This window comes from Protopterus annectens, chromosome 1.part0, assembly GCF_019279795.1.
Source record: "Protopterus annectens isolate FY-2018-M chromosome 1.part0, PAN1.0, whole genome shotgun sequence".
Lineage (NCBI taxonomy): Eukaryota > Metazoa > Chordata > Ceratodontiformes > Protopteridae > Protopterus > Protopterus annectens.
The window spans coordinates 1,302,864,171-1,302,889,441 of NC_056725.1; the positions used below are offsets into that span (position 1 = coordinate 1,302,864,171).

The 25,271-nt window shown below is 37.8% G+C and overlaps 1 protein-coding gene and 1 long non-coding RNA gene across 2 annotated transcripts in view; one reads left to right on the forward strand and one right to left on the reverse strand.

Annotated features, from left to right (window-relative positions):
* CACNG2 (calcium voltage-gated channel auxiliary subunit gamma 2) overlaps positions 1-5,417 on the forward strand; it is a 1,878,586-nt gene extending 1,873,169 nt beyond the window's left edge. The window contains exon 4 of the mRNA XM_044066277.1: positions 3,507-5,417. Within this exon, the coding sequence (XP_043922212.1) occupies positions 3,507-4,039 (533 nt within the window). The 3' untranslated portion in view covers positions 4,040-5,417. The remainder of the gene's footprint in view (positions 1-3,506) is intronic.
* LOC122797760 overlaps positions 1-25,271 on the reverse strand; it is a 1,000,965-nt gene that overhangs the window by 183,501 nt on the left and 792,193 nt on the right. The window lies entirely within an intron of this gene.

Here is a 25,271-nt window from a genome sequence, read left to right on the forward strand (position 1 = left end):
TAATAATAATAATTTTTTTTCTCTAGTACTAAATTTGGCACTTATAAATGCCACAGTTGTGCTTATTGTGATTACATATACACAAAGAAGAAAATCACACATCCAGCGAATGACAAGAATTTTTATTAAAAGCATACGGTAACTGTGCTACTAGAAATATTGTTTATTTAGCTAAATGCAACCAGTGTCCTGCCTATTATATAGGCAAATTGAACCAAAAGTTAATAGAAAGAACAAGCAATAACCTTTGGGAGATGAGAAGGAAAACAGTGACTACCGCACTGTACAGACGTAAAACTGACACAGATGAAAAACATTCTTTTAAATTCATGATTTTAAAATATCTTTAAACCACTTAGAGGGGGTGACATAAGACAACTGACAGAAGAAGAAGAATTAAAATGGATATTGCATTTTAGCATAAAGCCATACTTAAAGTGATTACAAATGCAAGTGAAATTATTTTTTTATGTTTTTAATGTTTAACACTGTTTTCGTGATAGCTTTTTCTATACTGATGGCTCATATGTTATAATGCTGCTTCCTACCCCTTCCACTTGTATTAACATCATATGATTTTAAATATCACATGATTTTTGTATAGTTATCATATAATTTTTCTCATGTGACTAGTTTTTAATGATTACTTAAGGTGTGTTTTTAGGAACTTACTAGTCACCTGAAAAAGCCACTTGGCGAAAGTGTGTTACACTTGTGGATTTATTTATTAAAGTTTATACCCAAAGTGCATGGTTCCAGCAGCTATTTTTATTTTTTGGCTTATTTGCTATTTAATAGTTCTTGACTTATCGCTGATACCAGGTTTTGCTCTGTATTCCTTGAAAATGCACTGAAGCTCACATTCCTTGAAAATGTAGTTTTGAAGATTTTTTTTCCATTAAGCAGTGAAACAAAATGTATGAACCAATAAAAGACAAAATTACCCATTTCAGAACATTTCAATCAACTCAGCCTGGTAGTTGTTGTAGAGGATTAAGGCTCTTGCCTTTGGTAGCCAGGGTTTGACCCTAAGCAAGCCAATTAATTAACTTGCCATCCCTTACTAGGTATTTTACACACCTGCTGAAGGAAGGAGCACTCATCTCACACACTGTGGCATGACCATCTCCTGGTCTAGTGTGTCCAAAACAATGGTAGTAGTCCTCTGCTTCCAAAAGCAGCAGTTCCTGGTACATGCATCTGAGAAATCAAATATCCTTAAAAATGCTGTGCATGTGTCATTCTAAAGATGCACACACAAGAAGCAGAGTACATCCTTTAAAGTAGAAATGTACATTTTTTTAATTGTTTAATTTTAATTAAAAATTACACATTGTGGCAGCCCCCCCCCCCCCCCCAGCCAGCAGGCCCTAGGGAACTGCCTAGATCACCTAGTGTTGGATCTGGCTCTGCTGCTGAATGTTGCCATTGCAATCAAAGGAGATATAGCAGTGGCTGACTCTGTGACACAGAGAAATAAAGCCCAGATTATGACCCAGATGACCAGTGTTTGACTAGCAGCTTGAACACTGGTATTGTCAAGCAGGGGATGGTGTGGGGTTGACTAGCTTACCCTGTCTTGTCAACTGTGGGTTGGGGAGAGATGATAGCCCAAGCTGACTAGATGCTTCCATGCAGCAAAGGTTTGTATGACAGGCTACATGACAGGAGCACATGGGCTTGAAGGTCTCAAGCCAGTGATGGCTGGTAGCCCTCATAGCTTTCTGTGGTGTGTGTGTGTGTGTGTGTGTGTGTGTGTGTGTGTGTGTGTGTGTGTGTGTGTGTGTGTGTGTGTGTGTGTGTGTGTGTGTGTGTGCGCACATCCATGCACATAGTAGCACACATGGTAATGGGGGTGCTCACATCAACCACCAGGGAATAGTTATGTGCCCTCACTTACAGAATGCAGATGATGGTACCACTCACTGCTATAACTGCCTGTATGATGCCCCCAACAGACAAACATTGCCATTGTGGGAAAATGCACAAGTTGGATGAATGCATGAACTGGATTACGTGCATCCTGTAGACCTGGTGGTAAGGAGGGATAGTAGGAAATGCATCTTGGAAACAAGGATGAGTTAGATCATTTCCACTATGCTGTTAAAGAAACAGACATAGCACAGCCTTTAATATGTTGTTCTCTGCTTCAAGCTGAAGTTAAGAAAGTTACTGTGTTGTTAAATGACTGAGCTTTCCTACAACCACATTCTCCTCTCATCAGAATACACACCATAACCTGATTAAACCCATTCTGGAAATTGAAAAGGATCTGTTAAAAACTTAGATGTGAAAGCTGTGGAGAGCATATAACAATGAGGGTATGTGCCCCTGGAAACACAGGTAGTAAAACTGGAGTGTTCAGTGAAAAACAGTCAATGGGGGGGGGGGGGGTAACAGCTAGAATAATAAAGCATGTGCTTTGCATGTGAGGTTACAGGTGGCCTCTAAGATTACAGTGAAGCTGCAGTGATAGGTAGTACAGTCTAATGTATATAGGTGTGGTACCTAAAGGAGCAGCTTGCAATGCAAAATATCCCATCTGCTAGAATAATAAACCAACCATTTTCTTAAGGTCATCCACAGAGTAATAGACAGCACTTTTTTATTTAACATTTCTTGAAGCCATTAACAGGCAGCAGTGGAAGGAGAAAAGATCATGGATGGAGTGTTTATTTCTGAGAGAGATCATGACAGAAATTGTACCAATTCACTGGCACCTAAAATAAAGAAAATCTCATGAGAAAAGCAGAAACATTCATTTATTTATTTATTGTATTATTTAATCATATTGCCTTAACAGAAGACTTCATTAAGTTGCTGAAGGCATTTTCCAGGTGTACCCTTCATAACACATTCTATGGACTTCTTTAAATGATTTTCCCCTCGGTGCTGAGGAAAATTCCTTCTTTACTGCTATATAGTATCTGGGGATGTTTAATTTATCTCTGCAAAGTACTAGAAATAGGTAGAAAGTATTTTTTTAAGTTTTTCTCACAGTTGTCTTCATACTCCTACATGAAATAGAAGCTTGCCTGTACCATCAGTTGTCAGTGAATGTATCTGAGATATTACGTATCGGGTTAGAACTTGTAGAACTCTGATATCCCTATACTGTAACCAAATATAATTAACTGACGTGTACAGAAATGGAAATTTGATTTGACTGCATTCTATAAATGGGAGCTTTTTACTGTTAAAACTATTTCGAAAATATCACCTACTATAGCTTAGGAATGCTTATGTCTCTCAACTGCTTGTTATTAAACAGCAAAGGTCTGAAATGTCCTCATCCATATCCTTTCATAAATGTTGCTTCTGTGAAAGTATTATTATGGCTACTGTTATCAAAAGTGAATGGAAACATGTCATACTGTCTTCTGAATACTAGTGTACATTTGTCATTTTTGAAAATGAAAATGCATATATTTATCTTATTTTTTTAACAAGAGATTCATTAAACTCTGTTTATCTTTTTCTGTCCCATGATCCCCCCCCTTTTACAGGTCTGAGTAATATTATTGGTATAATAGTGTACATATCAGCCAATGCAGGGGACCCCTCAAAAAGTGACTCGAAGAAAAACAGCTACTCCTATGGCTGGTCCTTCTACTTTGGCGCTCTTTCATTCATCATCGCTGAGATGGTGGGTGTTCTTGCAGTCCACATGTTTATTGATCGCCACAAACAAATTCGTGCCAATGCTCGTGCTACAGATTACCTCCAGTCATCCACTATTACCCGCATACCAAGTTACCGCTATCGTTACCGGAGGCGCAGTCGCTCCAGTTCCCGATCAACTGAACCATCACACTCCAGGGATGCCTCTCCTGTTGGAATCAAGGGATTCCATACATTGCCCTCTACAGAAATATCGATGTACACATTGACAAGAGACCCTCTGAAGACCACCACACCAACTGCAACCTACAATTCTGAACGGGACCACAATTTTCTGCAAGTCCACAACTGCATACAAAAAGATGTCAAGGACTCCCTTCACACCAACACAGCTAACCGCCGAACAACTCCAGTATGAAGAAAAATAAAGAAAAAAAAGAAAGGAAAGATAAAAATAATAGAGATATAATTCAATGAAAATGCATGAATCCCATGTATCATTATTAAAAAAAATCATTTAAATGAAGGAAACATGCTATGGAGGATTTTCTAACCCTGATCAATAACGCATAAGAAAGGAAGCAGTTCTAAATGTGTGCGTGTATGTGTGTATGAGGTATGTCTGACTACATGTGCACTGAACTGGGATGAGGGTTTACAGAAAGCAGCACCAAAAGGCATGGTTCTGATGAAGGAAAATTTGATATGAAATCAACTTAGGGAGAATATCTGAGGCCATAGTATTTTCATAATCCTTTAATATATATTTTCCTGCATCAAACTGTGAAAATTAAAGGACTTTTTTTTTTATTCAAGCAGGGTGGTGCTGGGGAGTGGGGGAGAGGGGAATTTGCTGAGGGTGTGGAATTAAAAGCAGAGTCAACTCTCTGCTGTGAATAGGATGGCAGATGACTAAGGAAGTTGCCATACTGCTAATTAAAACTGAACAAAATGTTCTGATAGAACAACCACATTAAAAGGTTCTATTCTTTTAAGAGACTTACTTTAAGTGAGGAAGCTGTGGCTTCAGGGGGGAAATTTCACAAAAAGCATGCATGCAAAATGTCAGAGACGCAGCTCCTCAAACCAAATGTTTGAAATGAAATAAAATTATGAAGAAACAAATTATTTTCAAAGGAGGACTTTTCATGTTTTCTTATTTTTTTCCTTTGCTTGGGAAACCTTCTGAGTTTACATGCAATCTTATTTTATTGAATATGTTTCTTTAACTGTTTTTATGAAAAGGCATTGAAGAAATAAAATGATTAAGATGAACAAATGGAGGACTAGTTACTGGATAAAATGAACTCTCCCTCGGGGGGGAGAAATGCCAACAAGTACCTGAGGATAGTGTGCTCAAAGGGCCAATACATTGTGTGCCAAGATGGTCCATGAAAAGCACAGCATTGTCCTGGGAAGCATTTGCAAAAAATGTTGAAATATATATTTACAGGATTAAAATAGTCTAAAATGTTACAATAAGAAATTACTGTGCTTTAAAGAGAGGGCTTTGTGGACTAGTTGTGGGAGGGGAAGAATGAGAAAGAGTGCGGGATGACTTATTGCCCAGAATGGTGTTGCTTTTTCATATTAAACTAAAAGAAAAATGCAACAAAACTAAGAAAACAAAGACAGGCAAATGAAGAAAGGGGAAAATTATTTTTCCATGTGGTTTCTTCTTCACTTCAGAGAAATCAAACCACCATTCATTTTCCTTACATGGTCAGTATGATTTTTTTCCAGACTGTTACAAATAAAGAAAATTCTGGACTATGAAATAAAGATTTTTTCTAGAAGTTGTCTTGACTTTCATTTTTTCTGTCATTTAGTTCTGCATTAATGCATTTGCCACTTTTTTTCCAAATTGTAAACAATTCATTCAAATAGGTTTCCATATTGACACTGAAGTGAACCGTTTGTGTTGGAGAACAAACTCTGCTCAAGGGAACAATCAAATATTAGGTGAGAAACATATTCATTAGAAGTAATGAATTCATATTTCAGTTTAAGCTAATTTCTCCATCACGAAAAGCTGTCCCACATGTCCATACCAGTTAACAGTCTTTTTGCAGTAAATCCTAATTTGAATAATAAACAGAAATTCTTTTTTTTTTTCTTGAAAATATAATTGCCTTTTATGACTAAATATTTTGCACTTGAAAATGGAAGATAGGTAGTAGCTAGGAATGGAATAAAGGACACGTCATAATTCCATCCCAGTTTTCCATCTGCACCAGAGTACTGCCTGGTTAAATGACTTGTTCAGAATCACACAGTAGTCAAATGGAGGCTGAGGGAATCAAACACTGGACTACAGGAAACAGCTCATTAACATTTCATAGGCACAATCCTCTGTGCTAACTGCCAGGCAAAAGGATGGGATTGTGTTGAACTTGAGCCCAGGATCTTCTGCACCCTAACTGAGAATCATATCCCTAAGCCAACAATGATAAAACATAAACTACGACAAAATATAAATGCAAATATTTTATTAAATTGGAATTCAAAACACTTTAAATATAGAAAACCTTGTCATATTTTGTGAATTATGATTATATGCAACGATTTCCTCATGTTTAGCTCAGCACATAGATATCTTCTTTTCTTCTCTTTGATGGACTTGATTTGTTCAGGAAGCAATACACTGACAAAGAAAATGTTTGTTAAATTGTAGGAGTTCCTTTAATTTATACAATGACAAATACATCATTCTGTAGCATATGTTATCGTTGGTAAGTCAGAATGAGGTTTATATCTTAACTCCCTGTGGAAAAGACATCAAATCAAATATATTTCTTCTGTGGTTTATTTTAAGCAGTACCTGACCTGTTTAGGAACACAATGCAAGCATTTTTCATACAGTTTACTATTCTGCCTCCTATCGGTGAAACCTTTCATTTGACATATTTTTAGGTGGACATGTTCTATTTTACATTATCTGCTTAGTTTAAAGCTTAATTTAAAATATTGTGTTTTGTTTTCTTTAATGTCTTGCCTCCAAACAATACAGGCTTCAATTGCAATAGTTGTGAGCCAGAACCTATATGAAGACATCACATGCACTTCACTAATAAATAATATTTATACATTGCAAGGTTATCATTAAGATTCAGCTCGCTTTAAAAAGGGTGACTACTTTTAGTAGAAGAAATCAAATGTTTACAAGGGCTTTCTCCTCATAGAAAGTAGTACCCATAAAATGTAATGGTTTTGTTTTCCATTTGCTTTATGTGACATTTTATTATTATGTACTATTGACATAATTTTTATGTATGAAATGAAAAGCATTTCATATCATGGGACATATGGTAACTCTACAGACACATTAACTTAACTAACACAATTTTTCTCTGATTGGAAGAGCTACTCCTTATAAATACTGCCACACCATGTGGCTGCAGTTTAAATATTGCCACACCATGTGGCTGCAGTTTAAATACTGCCACACATATGGCTGCAGTTTAAATATTGCCACACCATGTGGTTGCAGTTTAAATACTGCCACACATGTGGCTGCAGTTTAAATATTGCCACACCATGTGGCTGCAGTTTAAATACTGCCACAACATGTGGCTGCAGTTTAAATACTGCCACACCATGTGGCTGCAGTTTCAAAACATGCATCTTTTACAGTTGTGCGCTTCTCAGGTTAGTAAGCTCAGAGTACTTTGAATGTAGGACATAAGGCAAAAAGCAGGCATGGGGAGTGACATAGTTCTCTCCACCTTTGTTACTGGGCACCACTTAACTTAGCACACTATCATGTGTTCAGGTATTCTTGCTGTACATATGTAGGTTCAACAGAATTCATGTCGTGGGGTTTGCTTTTCTATGCCCTCTTAATATACTGTCTTAATTCTTAAATTTCTGTCATTTTGATTTAACTTATGGAGATATTTTCCTGTTGCCCTTTCATATGACTTTTGTTTTCTTACAATGAGTTTCAAGAAAAACATCAGTGGCACAGTGGTCCAATGGGTACCAGTGTTCCCTCACTGCACAAGTTTCTCCGGTTTGATTCTTAGCTGGGGCGCTTTCTGTACAGAGTCTGCATGTCCTCCCAGTGTTTGCACTGATTTTCTACAGATGCTCCAATTTCCTCCCCACATTTGAAAGACATGGATTAGGTAGTTTGTCACCTTCTAAACTGTCTGTAGGTGTGTGTGTTAACATGTGTGATATGGTCATATCCCCCTTGCCTAGTAAACTGTACATCGAGGTGGCTATTCACAGAGTTGTTATAGGAGTCAGATGTAGCTTGTAAGTATGTGCAGGTGGATAATCAGCTGATGTCGTTCAGAGATTAGTTTTATTCCTAAACTATAACCACATTAAAATGCATTACAACTATACAAGTAAACCACTAATCTGAACCCATAGTTTGATTTTTGTAACTATTAATGGCAGAAATATTACCTGCTTAAATGTAATAACCTTGTATATGATATTGATCTCCTCCCCATTTTATGTGAAAAGTTTGTTATTATTATTATTATTGTTATTATTATTATTATTATTATTATTGTTATTGTTATTATTATTGTTATTATTATTATTATTATTATTATTATTATTATTATTATTATGGGTTTTGAGGGCTTTAATACTTGTTACCAGCTTCACCACAACTGCAGTATGCTTTTGTGATATGTTCTTTGGCATACATTGCCACCAGCGTACTATGTCTTTTAGATATCTGACAGCAGTTCTCAGACTCTGTCCTCATCTGCACATTTCTAACACTCATTGGTTCTCTCACACTCACCATTCTTCCCAGTTATCATCATGAAGGAACTTTCATATTTGTTGTCACTGCAAAATGATGACAGTGACTGAAATGTTTGCAGTGCCAAAGTTTTGCAGTTCAAAGTAGGAAAAGTGTGGGTATAGCTAAAAAACTGAATATGTTACTTTGTTTTGTTCCCATAGTTTATTAATAAAGTTTCAACAGTAGTGCAGTGTTGGATAAAACCATATGTGATGCTTTTACTGTAGAATTTCAACCACTAATTTAGGGGTTGCATGTATTTTGCTGCAGCAGTCATAAAATGGCATGCACTGTGGTATGGCATTTCATCTTAATGCTTTATTAACTCATAAACCGAAATCAGAATGAAGAGCACCAGGATTCAACATAACTGCTGTTAGCAGCTTTTCCAAAGATAAAAAGGTGCAGAGAAAGGGGTGGCGAACAAATTGCATGTTACAGTCAAATGTTTTATGAAAGTAATGTCCATTTAGAATTAATACAGCAACAGTTTTCTGAGGTTTTGGTTGCCATGTTGTTCTTAAGCCTGTTACTCTAACCTTTACCTGGCCAGCACCACAGTCCATTCAGTGTTCAAAGCAAAACAGCACAATTTCTGATATTCTAACCACATCAACCCCCCATGTTACATATACAATATTCATGTTGAGTTGACCTGATTACAAACTTGTGATCCATGGGAATATGCAGAGGAAAGCAGGTAAACTGCAGAGGCCACAAAAGAGTGATTCACTGAAAAGGATAGACAGTGGTTATGTCTCTGTGTTTGCACTCCTACTTCTTTCCTGCTTTTATACTGTCCACTTATGATTCAAGCTGAACTTGAAGAAAGAAGAAGAAGCAAACTAAATGGTGTTACTTTTGATAGCAGCCCTTGTGTCTGTGCACTGCACAAAATTAAAATGTGTAAGCATGGCAAAGACATTCAGTTTGGGGCTAATGAATGCACATGAGGATGACAGAATAGTGATGTCCATTTCAGTACCATGTGCTGCACAAAAAACATATATGCCAGTTGTCAGTAGCATGTTGTTTTTATGGCTGCAAAGTGCACAATTGTGAGAAACATTTTCTTCTAATTCACTCATTTCACTAACATTTTTAGTGTTTAAAATTTATATGAATGAGCCTGGAAAAAGCATGGTGTCACATATTTATATTACACTCTTCTTATTTAAATAAGATGGGAAAACAAGGATCTCCAAGCCTAGATGACAGAAAGTATAACGTACTTGTATAAATGGCAGAGCAGGTATATGGATACACACATAAAATGTGTCCAGCTTGGTGCTCTTGTGAAATTCAAGGCTAAAGTACAAGAATTATGAGACAAATGGACTCAAACTGCAAGCAAGATGTCTGACAGAAGGTATATTTACTGAGTGAAAAGACAACTGTCTCTGGAAGACAACAGGATGTCCCAGTTACTGTATAGCTGTGACTGCTATAACCAAACAACATTATACCTTCGGCATCTAAATGGGTCTACATAGATGTATATTCTGAGTGCCTTACTTAAGGTCTGTCTAGCCAGATAGATGCCCACGTAAGGTATTGGATGACACAGTGCCATCAACTCATTTCTGGTTTACTCAGACTTTGTAGAAATAAATGTACATTTTCTGAATGTTTACTTACATTTTTTAATTAATTCTTATCAGTGCGTCCAGTCCTACCAATAGGTAATTGTCAGATGCTCTCATGAACCTGTATCATTGGTAAAGAAAATCCAGTTTGTTATGAATCCAAGTATAACTGTTTTAGTCTTTCAACTGTCAATGTATTGTGTGGAATTTTAACCATTTGATACAAACCTGACAGACAAGCCTAAATGAGTGGCCAGTCCAAGGAGGAACGGGGAGGAAAGAGATAGAAAGCTAAGCAGAGATGGACTAGATGAAGATGTAAAAGAGAAATTTAGGTGTGGTTAATCTGTGTTAATTTGGAGCATTTACAGAGTGACATTCATCCCTGATGTTCACTGATTAAATGAAAAGGAAGCTCTTTTTTGGATGAATGGAAAAAAATATGTTTATTGCATTAATACAAACAGAGAAAACAGCACAAGGTAGACATGTGCAGTGAGTGATGGCCCTATGATCATTCACCTTTGACTCCAGGATAGTAAATATCCACATACCATTTTGTTTAGCAAGTGTGTGTGTATATATATATATATATATATATATATATATATATATATACAGAGAGAGAGAGAGAGAGAGAGAGGTTCATAGGTAGGTACTAGGCTATTGGCCCTAGGGCCTTTATAACCCTAGCCAAAAAGGTACCCTGCCTTTTGCCACCCAAGAAAATTATTTTCCTGTGCACCTGTCAAGCAGAGCCACAGAAGTGATCCCCGGGGTGAATTTCCTATTTCCCATCCAATCATCAAGATTTTTCCTGAACAGTGCTAATGAGGAGCTCTGTTTGACATAGCTAGGTAGTCTGTTCCAGAGTATGGGAAGTGTCTGGGACAGGAATCTATCCCTCCAGCATGTTCTGTTTATTGTGGTGACAAGGTTTAGGTCCATAGAGCATGTAGCTCAGAGGGATTGGGATTTATTTAAGTTGAGCATGTCCAACAGCTCCGGGTTTAACATATCTTTGTATGTTAGGTAGTGATCGCCTCTGAGTAGGCGATATGTGATATATATGTATATGCTGACAAAAATGTGTGGGAGTGTACATAGAATGTTGAGGGTCCCCCTGTTAGACATGCATTATATGTGTTGCTGCAGAGGTAGACACATTACTTGATGACTAGAGAAACTCATCAGGAAAATGTTTTCTGTACCTCTACAGTGCCAGATATCATGCATATCTAACACCTAAATTCATTGTATACCATTTATCCCGTTAATTCTTTTTTATTTATTTAAGCTTTTCTGTGACTTTAACAATTTTCTTTTTGTGGATTACTCTGTCTGAATCAGCTTTTATGAATGGGCTTCATTACAAAGGAATACGGAATCTTTTTAAATGAGTTTTTTATGGGTTTTTTATATTCTTTTAATGGTTTGGGGTAATTTTCAGAAATGCTGCTTATTCCTTTTAGTGAACTCAGCCAAAGATTTTAAATAAATCTTAGATTAGATGTTTGGTATGATTCATAACTGCAAAGTAGTATTAGATGGAAAGTGTGATTTTTTTTTTATTTTAGGCATTTTTTTGAGTACATTATTCTGTGTGATAGTGTAATGCTTAAAGTGATTTTTATGTAATCTTTACTAAATTTTCACATTATCTTAAAGAACAAAACATTTAGGGAAAGGGTACCAGTGAGAGGAAGGGTTAGGGTCCTAGTCTTGCTTTCAGATTAAACAACATATACTCAAAACAACCATCCAATGATGACAGAGAAATTCAGATCCAATGAGCCACTGGTCACAGACTAATAAAATCCGATGAGTAACACATGCTTTTTAGCATTACAGCTCAAAAATGCTTTTTATTTCTTAATAACAACTCAGACAATACATAATCTGATGATACATACTGACATGTCCCTCGGGTATCCAGAGAACAGAACCATGTACCTTCTGAATACAAATAACTGACATCAACACATTGCTTGGTCTCAGTACTGGTATCCTCACTAAGTATTACTGGCCAGTAATGAGGTATGAAGCAAGCATGCTAACCTACTAACTGGAGCACTAAACTAATCGCAAAACTGGAATCTAAGCTAGCCACAAACTGGAATGAAAAAATCTACAGCATGGTTTATTTACTTATTTATTTGGTTTCTTATTTGCTTGTTAACTGTAGAGGTTATACAGATCATAGGGTATTTTTCAACCATAACCCATGCATTGTCTGGTGCAGTGAAAAGAACATACATAAAGCAAAAATGAATTATATATTCACAACAACAGCGAATGCAATATACGTAGGTGTAACAATTTTGTTGAGATAGAAATTTCTTAGGTGTGTACATAGCCTTAATATTTTTCAGGTTTCTCATTTGTCAAGTTCCACTAGAAATTATTGTACTATAAAAGCAATGAGGTTTAAACTGAGTCTTATAATCTTAATCAGATCTCTCTGAAACAGTTCAATTTCCATTCCATGAGACAAAAATCTCTGAGCTCAGTTTGAAAGTACAGTAATGTCTGTTACTGATTTTAGGAAGGCTGTTGTGGCAGGATGGGACAAATTTGGGGACTTTTTTCCTACACAGAGCTGATTCACATTCCACCCCTGGATATCACCTCTAGAAAGTAAGGCAAAACTGATCATTACCCTTATAAGCTGTAATGAGGTAGTCTCTGAATCTTGTCAAGATTTAGCTCTCCAGCTTTGCTCTCAAAATGAATTTCTTGGAATCTATGTCTCAGATATACAATAACCAAGTTATAATCAGTAACCCAATCATAATATATATAATGCAAGCTTCCTGAGGGCCAGTATGTCATAAGTTTGACAACAAAACCTATGAACCTTTGTACATATAAAAATGAAAATGTTAACAATAATGCATTACTATAACAATTTCTATCTTGATAGTAAAGCCTTTGCTGTCCCCCATAGTGACTTTTTAGACAAAGTTTCCATTCTGACATTTCTATATAAAAAAAACCCTCAAACTCAATTTCAGGTAACATCATGGCAGTACTACCTAGCCCTAGGAGTCTAAACAGAAAGATGCCAAAACATGAAGTTCACCTGCAACTCAAACATATTCATGTCTCTGTAGTTACTGAGGCATGGCTTCAGTGAAATGACAGCACTCCCTCTGTACCAGGGTGTAATGCCTATCGCATCTTCAGGCCCTTTGGTAACTTTAGTGAAGTAACTGTATTCATCTGAAACACCATCACCTCACAATAAATTTCACACAACCCTAACTTGAGGCTCTTTGAGTACCAAATCAGCCTTATCAAATCCAACTACTACTTCTTTACTAGTTAGAGATTCCTATTAATGTCCCACAGACATCATGGACATTAGCTTAATACCACTGAGGAGTTAAATGTCAAATCAAATACCTTCTCAGTAGGGGACTTCGATTACCCAATCAGTGACTGGCACACTAACACCTCTTAAAATGGATAGGATCAGCATTTCTGAGACTTTGTTAATACCAATGCAATGTAGAAAATTGTAAAATTACCCACTCAAGGCTCTAATATCCTTGGTCTGGTTTTTATCAACCTACTCTCCACCAGTACCTAACCCTGCATCTCTTTATCCCTGGTTAAATCTGACCACAACTCAGTCATCCTCTTTCCTAAGCCTATACTTATCACCCTACTACCAAATGAGGCTAACTTAATGGACTTCTCCAGAAGAAAACCTGCTTCTACGTGTAGAAGACCTATGCAAAATTTTCAACAATCCTTGCAACTGGACCCAACTGAGAGAGTTGTTGCATACACCTCCAATTTTTACCAGCACCTAAATATCTGGGCAGAAACATTCATATCCATCCAACTTAAATTTAATGGTAAATCCAAGACTAAACATATCTGATGGAATTCCTGTTCTAATAAACTGTACAATAAAAAAGGAAAATAACTAAATGCTGTAAGAAATCCCCATTCCCCTGCCTCAAGACTGCACAAGAACATGTCAGGAAGAAACAGTAGAGGACTATTAGATAACGTAACTCAGAGTATGAACTTAAGGCTGCTACAGATACAAAAGGAAACTGCAAATCTTTCTTCATTTATGTCAGATAATTAAGGAATAATGTCCAACAGTGGACTGAGTTCATCCATAATATCACACATTCCACTCCCAGGGATTTAGTCTTTATATAATTGTAGATAAATTCAGTGGTAAATTGACCTCACCTACCCACTTTTTTGTTTGATTGTTTTTCAGCCCCCTGACCAGCAGCTTACCTTCCAGGTCATCCAATTGTCCATTATTTCCTCTTTGACTTCCAGGGATGAGTATCAGGTTGACTGGGGAGAGAGAGAGAGAGAGAGAGAGTTGTATGGAGACTGACAGTTTTTGGTGCCATAACTGCCCATGCCAGTTTCAGGCTTGCATCTGGCATAGTCAATAAAGTAAATGTCCCCACCTCTGTGGCAATGTGCATATCTGGAGGCACCACCTTCAAGAAGCATGTAATAAGACACTACGAGGCCTCACTCCTCTTTTGCAATAGCACAACTTTTCCACTGCAGACCAACCCCCTTCATTCATGTATGCATTCTGCTGTGAGCTTTGGTGCCATTTGAAACAGTGGCTGCACTTTTTCATGACACTCAGTCCTTATCCCCTCCCCCCAGGAAGAAGTGAACAGGCACAGTCCCTTAATTCTTCTCCCTTTTCTCGTTAGCTCCTACAGTTCTGAGGTTGCTAGTCAAATCATGTTTGCCTTGGTCATAGGCAGGGCTTATTCCCTCTATGTCGCAAAGCCATCACATACCCACATTGCTGCCCTCACTATCCCTGAAAATTTAGTTTCCTCCCTAAAATCACATTGGAACAAGTCTAAAAATCACTTTCAAAGGCTAAAAGTAATACTTCTTTGGGACCATATAACATATCAGGCTGCATTCCCATCAAAACCAATGATGGAAATCAGTAAACTATTCAACTTCAGTCTATCTACAGGGTATGCACCTGTGACTTCCCTACACAAGAGTGGCCACTCTACAGACCCAGGTAATTATAGGCCAATTAGTCTCACCAGTCCTATATGCAAATACATGGAACGTATCATAGCAGAACTCATTTGTAATTTCATAGTTTCATAAATATTCCAAGGCTTTTGAGTCTTATGATAATTTACATATTGACAATACCTTCACTCAGGCCCATACCTTTCAACTGTACCGAATTCCTTGGACTTTGCCAGTTTTGAGGGCAAAATAATGAGGTGCCACAAATTCCTGAGTGGTACCATCAAATCCCAATTTTACTTTTTTTCTTTATTTACAATTTTTAGTTACCTCTTACATCATCACGCATCACAGGAGCATGTGTGATGAAGTCAATGTTGTGAGACAGTGCCTGGCTGTCTGTTAGAGACTCAGATGAGAGCTTTCAAAGAAAAAGTTGTTTATGGCCGCACTTTCTCCATCCTTCATTCATTCATTCACAGGTAATGCCCAACATGAAACTATTCCAGAAAGATTGAAATTTTACATCATACGCACTTTTAATTCACTAAGCAGAGTTAAGCACACAAGGTTAAGTAACTATGCCAGTTTCTGTCAAATTCTTACAGCCATCGGGGAAAGTATACAGCACTGATGGGAAGGTTAAAATGTTAAAGTCTCCTTCAAAACCATCAGCTATCTGTTTACTGCTAATTTACCATTACTGTGATTTATGCATTTCATAACAGCCAAATAATTCTGCCTCCATCACACACCAAACAATATTGATTTTATTTACAGGATTTAAGCAGTGCAAATTAAATGCAGCATTCCTTCTTTCTCTAATATTAAGCTGACAGATATACACCAAAATCTCATCACCTTAGATGTTGGATTAATACAAGTAATTTTCTGTCACATTAAGCACATCACACAGAACTTGAGAAAGGCAAGAAATGTGGAAAATGCATAAATATAGTTGCAAGTATAGAAAACTTCTGAAAGAACCTCATGTTGATCAGGAACAAATGCAGGAATGATTAAGGAGAGGTGAATTCAAACCAAGAGATGAAAGGTTAATATTGGCAGCTCAAGATAGTGAGTTGCGTACACATGGTTTACGAAGTCCAGTGAACATGTGGGAGAAACAGGCAAATGTAGGTTTTGTAAAACCAAATTGGAAACAGTTGCACACCTTGTTGCTGGTTGTGACATAATAATGGCAGAAGGACTGTATACTGAAAGGTATAATAATGTGGTGAGATTGTTGCACTGGGAATTGTGCAAACATTATGATCCTGAAGTGGCTGAAAAACACTGGAAACGAACCACAAAGCATCATAGAAAATGAAGAAGTTTGCATCACATGGGATCATCCATTACCAACAGTTCAAAAGATAGATGCTAGAAAACCAGATATAGTGGTCCATGAAAAGAAGACAAAAGTAGCATTGATCATTGAAATCACCATATCCAGTGACTACAGTGTCTTGCGTACAGAGAAACACAAAGTCATCAAGATCTGCAGGCAGAAATGAGAGCAATGTGGAAGAAAGATACCCACACAGTTCCAGTAGTAGTAGGAGCAACGGGCCTTATAAAAACGAATCTACAATCATATTTAGATATGTTACCAATACATGTAACCCCATACAAATTGCAGAAGGAGTTATTACTGGGCATATTGTGGGTGCTGCGAAGAGCACTTTTGGCTGACATCAAAGACTGAAACAATGCTAATTTCATGAACTTTAATCATACTTTGACTTAGGAATGGGGTCCATTCCTGTCATGGTATTAGAAACCCAGAAGACTTGGAGAAATTAAACAGCTTGAGACAACAAAATTTGTCAGCATTTTCTTGCTGTAAATACTCTGTTCAGTCGGTGTAAAACAAACCAGAAACACCAAAACGTGGGTGCACATTACCAATAGTTTCTGGGCACGCTCAAGCTGTCAGACACAGGAAAGACACAGAACAGAAGGTTGTTTTGACAGCAGAGCTCTCTAGGGGAGGGAATGCAAAAATGTACAGAGCAGAGAAGTAGCAGCAGCCGGATAAGCATGTGAGGCTAAGACCATTAAAACAATCGTTTACATGTGATTTGGGCTTTCTGGCTTTCCGTGCTGTTCAACTAGCACCAATTTGGACTATTGCTTCCAGAAATAGAATAAACCTCCTTTTGTTCTTTTATAGTTTATTTTCCCATCAAGTAGAAAAAAAAGCAAAGCCATGCCCGAATCATTATTGCATAGTAGAAGAAAGAAGCAGTCATTGTGCAGTCGCTCATGACAATGTTCTGTACATTTGGGGTGGTTATGTGGTAAGTGGGCTTACAAGTTAAGTCAGTGTGCTGGTCAAAAGTTAGTTTGCTAGTAACATATATTTATAGGGATTGCAAGTGCACTTGACTTTGTAGCACAAATACGATCTTGTAAATTAGGACTTGCTTAACTTGACTGTCCTTTCCACAAGCAGAGAATAATTATGTATTACACACACTTGGCTGAAGTATAGCCAGAAATTTATAATTTGTACTTAAACCTTATGCTGTTATGCCTACTCTGCCCACTTAAAGTAACCCAATACCATATATCTGTCCAGCAAAACAAAAACAGGAACACAAGAAAAGCACTCACGTTGTCCCTCTATGCTGAGGAGCTCAATGAGAACCACTAATAAAAAATTCACAATATCTTGAATTCACTTAAAAGACCAAGGCAACAACGTGGAAGTATTAAAAATCAGTTTTATTTTGAACACAAAAAGACGGTTAAGCTCTTTTATCCTGAAATAAATGAAGTCCATTTTTTCAGGACAAAAGCACTTAACTGTCTTTTTGTTGTCTCTGTCTTTTAAGTGAATTCAAGATGTTGTGAATTTTTTTATTAGTGGTTGGGGTTTGTTCTCACTGAGCTCCTCAGCAAAGTGGGACAACGTGAGCATTTTTCTTGTACTCTGCCCACTTATTTAAAAATGTACTCAAAACTCAAAGTGTTGCCTCTATACACTCTACTGAGATAAAGGACTGGGGTAAAACATCCTACATCATATGCAAAACGTACACCTATATGTGTGTTTGTGTTTGTGTGTGTGTGTGTGTGTGTGTGTGTGTGTGTGTGTGTGTGTGTGTGTGTACACACACACGTGTATACATTATACATATACATATGAAGGGGTCTGATAGTGCTAATGATCTATGCAAAGTGATCAAGAACATTTTTATTTTACAATGTTACTCCTTTGTTATTACTGTAACGTATACAGTATACGTAAATTTTTGATTAGTTGTCTGTTAAATGTAGCTCTGTTCTGTGAAGCTGGAGCATACCTCTCAAGTATTAACTGTACAGATTTTAGCCTCATGTTTTTGGTCTATTTCTCATAAAATTGTGGTTTTCTGGAAAATCATTGATTCAGCAAAATGCTCCATGTAAGCATTGGAAACCCACAGAAGTTCACCAAATCTTTGTATCCATGGCTTCTTTGCTTTCACTTCATTCGTTTTGCCCTCAGTAATCTTTATCTGCAGCAGTCTCACAACAAAGACTAGGAAACCATCCTTAGCAGTGTTTTTCTAAGTCCCAGGGGTGTCGAATTACATATGGTGAGATCTGCTGTGAAGGAAGCAGGAACTCACTTTCTTGTTTTGGCATTTATTTTGCTATGGCTGATAGAGTTGTTACCTACCTGCACATTCACAGACATACTGAAACAAGTGAGTGTGAGTAGTAAAAGCTGAATTTGAACAGACTACTTAAAATCACAAGGTACAGAACACAGCCTGAATCACACATGCCAGGAGATGTTGTTTTACAATTGTGACAGTACACATTTGAATGGATGACATCACCATTCTTTCATATGTTGATGTTCATCTAAAAGGTATGAAGGTGGCTTAAGTGCACAGTAACACTACATGCATTAGAAGCCTTCTCTACACACCACAACAGACAAACACACAATCACAGTACTCAGTCATTCCTGGATTAAAAATTCCTATCTAAACTTACGCAGTCAAGAGAGGACAGCTGTGACAGCCAGCACCACAGGATAACTCAGGCATCCACTGTAATGTAGCTCATTTTTGATAGCATGAAATAAGTATTGTGTTTCCAAAGCAATTTATTGCCTGGTGATAAAAGTAATTTGTACAGTAAACCTCTGCCAGTAAAAATATATCTCCAAAGTGGAAGTTTACAGAAGGGTGTTGTCAAAGACTCAAATGTACATGAGTTAACTAATGTTGGATTTGAACCTCCTATCTATCTATTTCGACAATCTAGAAAACACAGAATTAGCCAGAAGTGTACAGGATAAGTTTGAGTTATAAGGCCACACTGTACTTTAGAAATGATGATCTCATATCTCATCAGTGTAATGCAGAGAAGATGTTTGTGGTCAAAGTGGGATACAGGGATGGAGGCATCCTCTTCCATGTTAAAATCTTCCCCTAACTGGAAGTTGATACAGCACTTCTGTTCAGAAAGCTATATGTACCTGACATTGGAACCAAACACACAAGGTCCCCATTGTGAGATTTCAACATCCTACCTATTCTTACTTAATCTACAGAACACAGTATTAGCCAAAAATGCTGTAGGAGAAGCCTGACTCTTAAGGGGAGAGAGACCTCATCAGTGTGTTGCTGAGAGGATGATTGTGTTAAAAGTGGGATAAAGTGCAGAGGAAGCTGTGTCCACAATTAAAATTGATTCTACTGCGTGAAAGTGGTCGCAGCACATTTGACATTGAGGCATAACTTACCTGTCACTAGAATTCCACCCACCCCCCACACACAAGTTCACCATTGTGAGAATAGAGCCTTCCACCCATCTAGTCACATAATCTAGAGAACTCAGTATTAGCCCCAAGCACCACATGTGAAAGTATACATTTGTATTTAGTAAAACTTCACTGTTTGAAGCATCTGGCAGTGTACATCACAGGTTTTGGGACAAATGCATATGTGTGGACAGGCCAGTGTAACAACACTGTGCTTGTCCCATGTCATGACATATTTCTCTGCTAATATTGCTATACAGTCATCACAAACAAATGGCAAGAGCATTACAAAACAAGACAGATAACCAAACAAACTGAGAGGTAATGCTCTTGTTATATTTCTCTATTGTCATTCACATACATTGTGTTACAGTGAGAGACATGTACTTGCTTCACAGTATGGGATGTCAGTGAAAATCACAACTCTAAACTGGTGGAATGTCACTCAAGCATTCCTGCCAATTCATTCCGGGATGATTGCATGGAAATGCTAAACATTTATAGTGCCACTGTCAGTTGGCTTGTCTAAACTTGCACAACGTGCATTGGCAATATAAACATACATTTCCTAAATGTGACACTGCAAATCAGAATAAAAGTGATGGGTTGTGTGTGAATAGGTTACTCAACAATGTAACACAGTTGCAAGTGTAACCATTGCAGTGCAGAGATACATTAGCAAACAAACTTAGTTGAGTCAACATCATTCCGAAATTCAGATACCTTGTTTTCAAAATTCACTGACATACAGACATTGTACAACCTAAACGAAGAATTTTTTATTGAAAATATTTTTTTTATTCTCTGGCTGAAGTGCAGCACTGGCAGACTCAGCTGCACTGCTGATGGCAAAGCATTAGTGCATGTGTAATAACAACATGAGGTATTGAACTCAGAATGGGAATTAGCAGTACTCTGTGTTGCTCTGTGTTGACCTTCACATAAATAAGCAGTATATATATATACAACTATGTCTAAATCTAATGGAATACAGAACAGATATGTGTTATGTACATGTTACATGTATCATGATTTACACATTTGTCATGACTGGTGCAGTTCTTCAATCCTTATATGTATGCTGCAGGGCAGAAGCATAACTATTTCAACTAGCACCCTATGCCTGTACCATGAACCAGTGCCCCACCCCCTCAGTTCTTCAAGTGAAAAGCACAATGGCACTAAATATACAGAACCAACTGATATTGACAACATCTTGGCAGATAGGTTCAATGCTAACTTCACCCCCCCCCTCACCCCCTAAAGGGCCCATCTCAATACCGGAAGAATACCAAGTCCCAGTAATCATGGCTGCACAGGTAAAAATGCACTCTCCAAAGCCAAAAATACAGCATCCATGGGACCAGACAACATCCCGGGCTGTGTTCTGCATGAACTACAAAATGAACTGGCACCTCACCTAAGTACCATGTTCAATCATAGCCTCACTTCAGGCTTTGTGCCTACTCAGTGGAGCACAGCTACAGTTATCCCACTCCACAAGGGGGGATCCACCACGGACCCCGGGAACTACCGCCCTATTAGCCTGATGAGCCTGATCTGCAAAGCCATGGAATGTATCATCATGGAACTTATAAACAAAGACATAGGTAACCTTCAAACTCTGGACCCCACCCAGTTTGGGTTCATGAAAGGCAGATCATGTCTCCCAAACCTGAATGACTTCTTTAAAGCAGTCACCAGAGCCATAGATGAGGGTATAGTGGTTCACACAGCTTATCTAGACCTTGCCAAGGCATTTGCCACCATCCCCCAGTCTGAAATCATAGATAAACTCACTCAACTGGGCATAAATATCTATGTCACGCAGTGGGTTGCCAACTGGCTCACTGACAGAACCCACATCATGAAAGTACCTGACTCCAAATCCAACTACAAACCAGTGACAAGTGTAGTACCATAGGGTTCAGTCCTGGGTCCACTCCTGTTTGGCATCTACTTCTCTGAAGTTCAGGCCAACAAAGAGGATCTATGGCTAACAAAGTTCACAGATGACTGCAAACTGGGAGCCATTACTGAATCCCCAAATGATGTGGACATTCTACAAAAGGGCCTCACTGAGACAGATGCCTGGCCTCAAGCTCAATGCCAAAAAATGCATAGTCATCCCCTTTGGGAAAAACCCTGTGCCCATGAACTACAACATAGGTGGTAGTCCACTTAACACTGAAAGTGTGATAAGACACCTAGGGACACAGGTGAACAGTAGTCTCTCCTTTGATAACCACATCGCCACAGTAGTCAGGAAATCCTTCTACATGGCACACCTCATCAGAAAAGGTTTCTCATCTAGAAAAAAGGAAGTCATTGTTCCTCTCTACTCATCCCTCATTAGACCTATTATAGAGTACAATGCCCCATTTATGTACCTCAAAAGACATTTACAACAACTGGAAAGGCCACAGAAATACCTCATAAAGAGGATCACTGGCCTTAAACAGATGTCTTATGCAGACCGTCTCAAAAAACTCTAGCTCTACTTCATTGCATATTGCCTACTCAGAGGCAATCTCTGTCTAACATACAAAGCCATGTCAAACCCAGAGCTGTTGGACATGCTACACTTACAGAAATCCCAATCCCTCCAAGCCACATGCTCCAGGGACCTAAACCTTGTCACCACAATAAACAAGACATGCTGGAGGGATAAGTTCCTGTTCCAGAGACTCCCCATGCTTTGGAACAGACTGCCCATTCATGTCAAGCAGAGCACCTCATTAGCCCTCTTTAAGAAAAATTGTGATGATTGGATGGGAAATAGGAAATTCACCTTGGGGATCACTTCTGTGGCTCTGCTCGAGAGGGGCATAGGAAAATAATTTTTGGGTGGCAAAAGCCAGGGAATCCTTATGGCTAGGCTTGTACAGGCCCTAGGGCCAATAGCCTAGTACCTACCTATGAACCTATGAACTAATAATAATAATAATAATAATAATAATAATATTTTTTTTTCTTTTAAACTGTGGCAAACTGCTTGCTACAAATGTGGCAAGCAGTTGCCATAGTTTATACCCTGCCTAAATGGAGTACTACTGTGGTTGTGTTTTAGTTAAAAAAAATTCTTACAAATTATATAGTGAAGTGCTTGCTGCAAATGTAGCAAATAGTTGCTACAGTTTATAACCTGCTTGCACAGAACCCTATGGTGATCACTTTTTATTTTAAAAAATCCTTCTTATAAACTGTAGCAAACTGCTTGCTACAAATGTAACAAGCAGTTGCTACAGTTTATACTCTGCCTGTATAGAGCACTACAGAGCTCAGGTTTTAGTTAAAAAAAGAAACAGAGTGTTTTTTTTTTTTTTTTTTTACTTTTAAAGTGTAGTAAATAGTTGTTACAGTTTAGACAACGCACAGAGTACTACAATGGTCAGGTTTGACTGCAAATGCAATACTGGCTTTTGCATTAGAGATCAGGATCAGCTGATTGCATTCCCCCAACATTTTGCACCCAGAGCAGTTTCCCTTCTCATCCCACCCTAGCTATACTACTGTTATACAAGTATGAGGGACCAAATGTAAGTACTGGTGGAAGTATAGCTTATGGAAACAGTTTTGAATCAAAGAGGTTTATCTGATGACACAGAAGAGGTGAGAAAAAGTGGACCATTCATGACATGAATACACATACAGATATAATAAGAGATTATTCTATGGTTCATTTCTGCACAAATTTGTGCTGTGTTACTCATTGCTTTATCATTCTGCTTATTCAAGCTAGATATGTACAAGACATTCTTCACAACAGGGAACAAACACATTAATACAGCAGCTGGGTAATGGTCTGTTAAGAAAATGTGTAGACAACAGTTACACCCACAGGAGTCATAATAAACATTCAAAAATACTTTGGCCTAAATCTGGATTCAAAGGTTGATAGTATTCCAACAAAAATCTACAGACTAGAGTATTATCTAAACACACACTATATAGCAACTTCTACTTCACAACGTTCCAATATGACAACAGAATGCAGAAAAGGAGAATGCATGTATTACTCTTCATTACTCTCATGACAACTATATGCTGTACATTCAACTCTTCAGCTTGCTCAATAGAATATTAGCCTGGCTACATATACTGTAGCTAAGCACAGAAGCATGCAGTGCTACAGAATAATATAGCCAAATGAAAAACTCACAAGATGTTGCCACAAGCTTTATATTTCCATCTAGCCTGAGCTGCAGTTGGTGCTCAGTGCCAGACATTGCGCAAATGCAAAGTAGAAAGACCAATGATACAATACACAGAGAGGAGAAGAGAGATGCAGGGACCAAGTAGCTTCTGACAGAAGTAGGACAATGGTGGCTTATAACAATATGCAGACAACAGCTACACATAAAACTGTATGCTAAAAATGGTTGGTAACAGTTAATTAATGCCTGGATTAGAACCCATGAAAGTATGCAAAAAATCTCTCTGCAGATCTGAGTATTATCTCATCGCACCATAAAGGATCTCCTACTTCAGATACTTTAAATCTCAGAATTGAAGGACAGTGACAACTTACTGAATTAGAAAGGGTGAACAGAGAGAGGGAGAGAGAGAGAAGGAGAGAAATCACAACAGTATTTTTTTCTGTGACGTAGGACCATTTGTATGGTGTGTTACTCTTACTTATTTCCTCATTATTAATCTGTTATGGTCTGAATCCTCATTATTACTCTGTCATGCTCTGTACAATAAAGTGCTTGTTATAGTGTGCAAGAAGGGGCAGGAGAATACAACACACATTGACATAAGCAGTATGGGGGGGGGGGGTTTCTAAGTCTCCTTGTTGAGGATGGAATGTTTTTGTAAACGCTTTCTTACTGCACTATTCAAATGGTAAGTTGCTGAAATGTTAGAAAGAAGGGAGATAAATAAAGACATTCGTAGTTAAACATATGATAGGAATATAAAATGCCATGACATAATTTGACCTATAGCTGTAATCAAACCCATGACACTATATAAAGCCATCAATTTACAGAAATGGGGATTATCTAAACATGCCACATACAAACTGTTAGTTTATCATATCCAGCAGCCCAAGAACTGCTACAGTAGCTTCCACAGTGGTACCGTTAGTTTGCCTTTACTCGGTATTCCCATAGTGCAGCAGATTTAAGCACATTTGCATGAAAATAACTAGACTCGTACCTCTCAAATGTCCAGATTTTTTATTCAAATTTTTGGTCTGTTCTTTGTACAATTTGTGTTTTTCTGGATTTTTTGGCAAATCTGCGAGGATTGAATTTGCTAAATAATAACAAGCATTTGAATTTCAGACTCCATATCCTTCAGAAAATGTATGGTAACACAAGACCTTTTATTCTAGCAACTTTCTAAGTTTATAAGAGCAATATTTAAAATGTGTCCCTATTTTTGGGGCTTTATTCCCCCATTATTTTTGGCTTTGTTCAGATTTTTTGTGTCAAGAGGTTGAGAGCTATAAGTCCGGACTTCTGTGGCTGAAATTAAAATCTGAAGTTTTTGCCATAAGAAGTTAAATGGCCTTCACCATCACGCAACATTG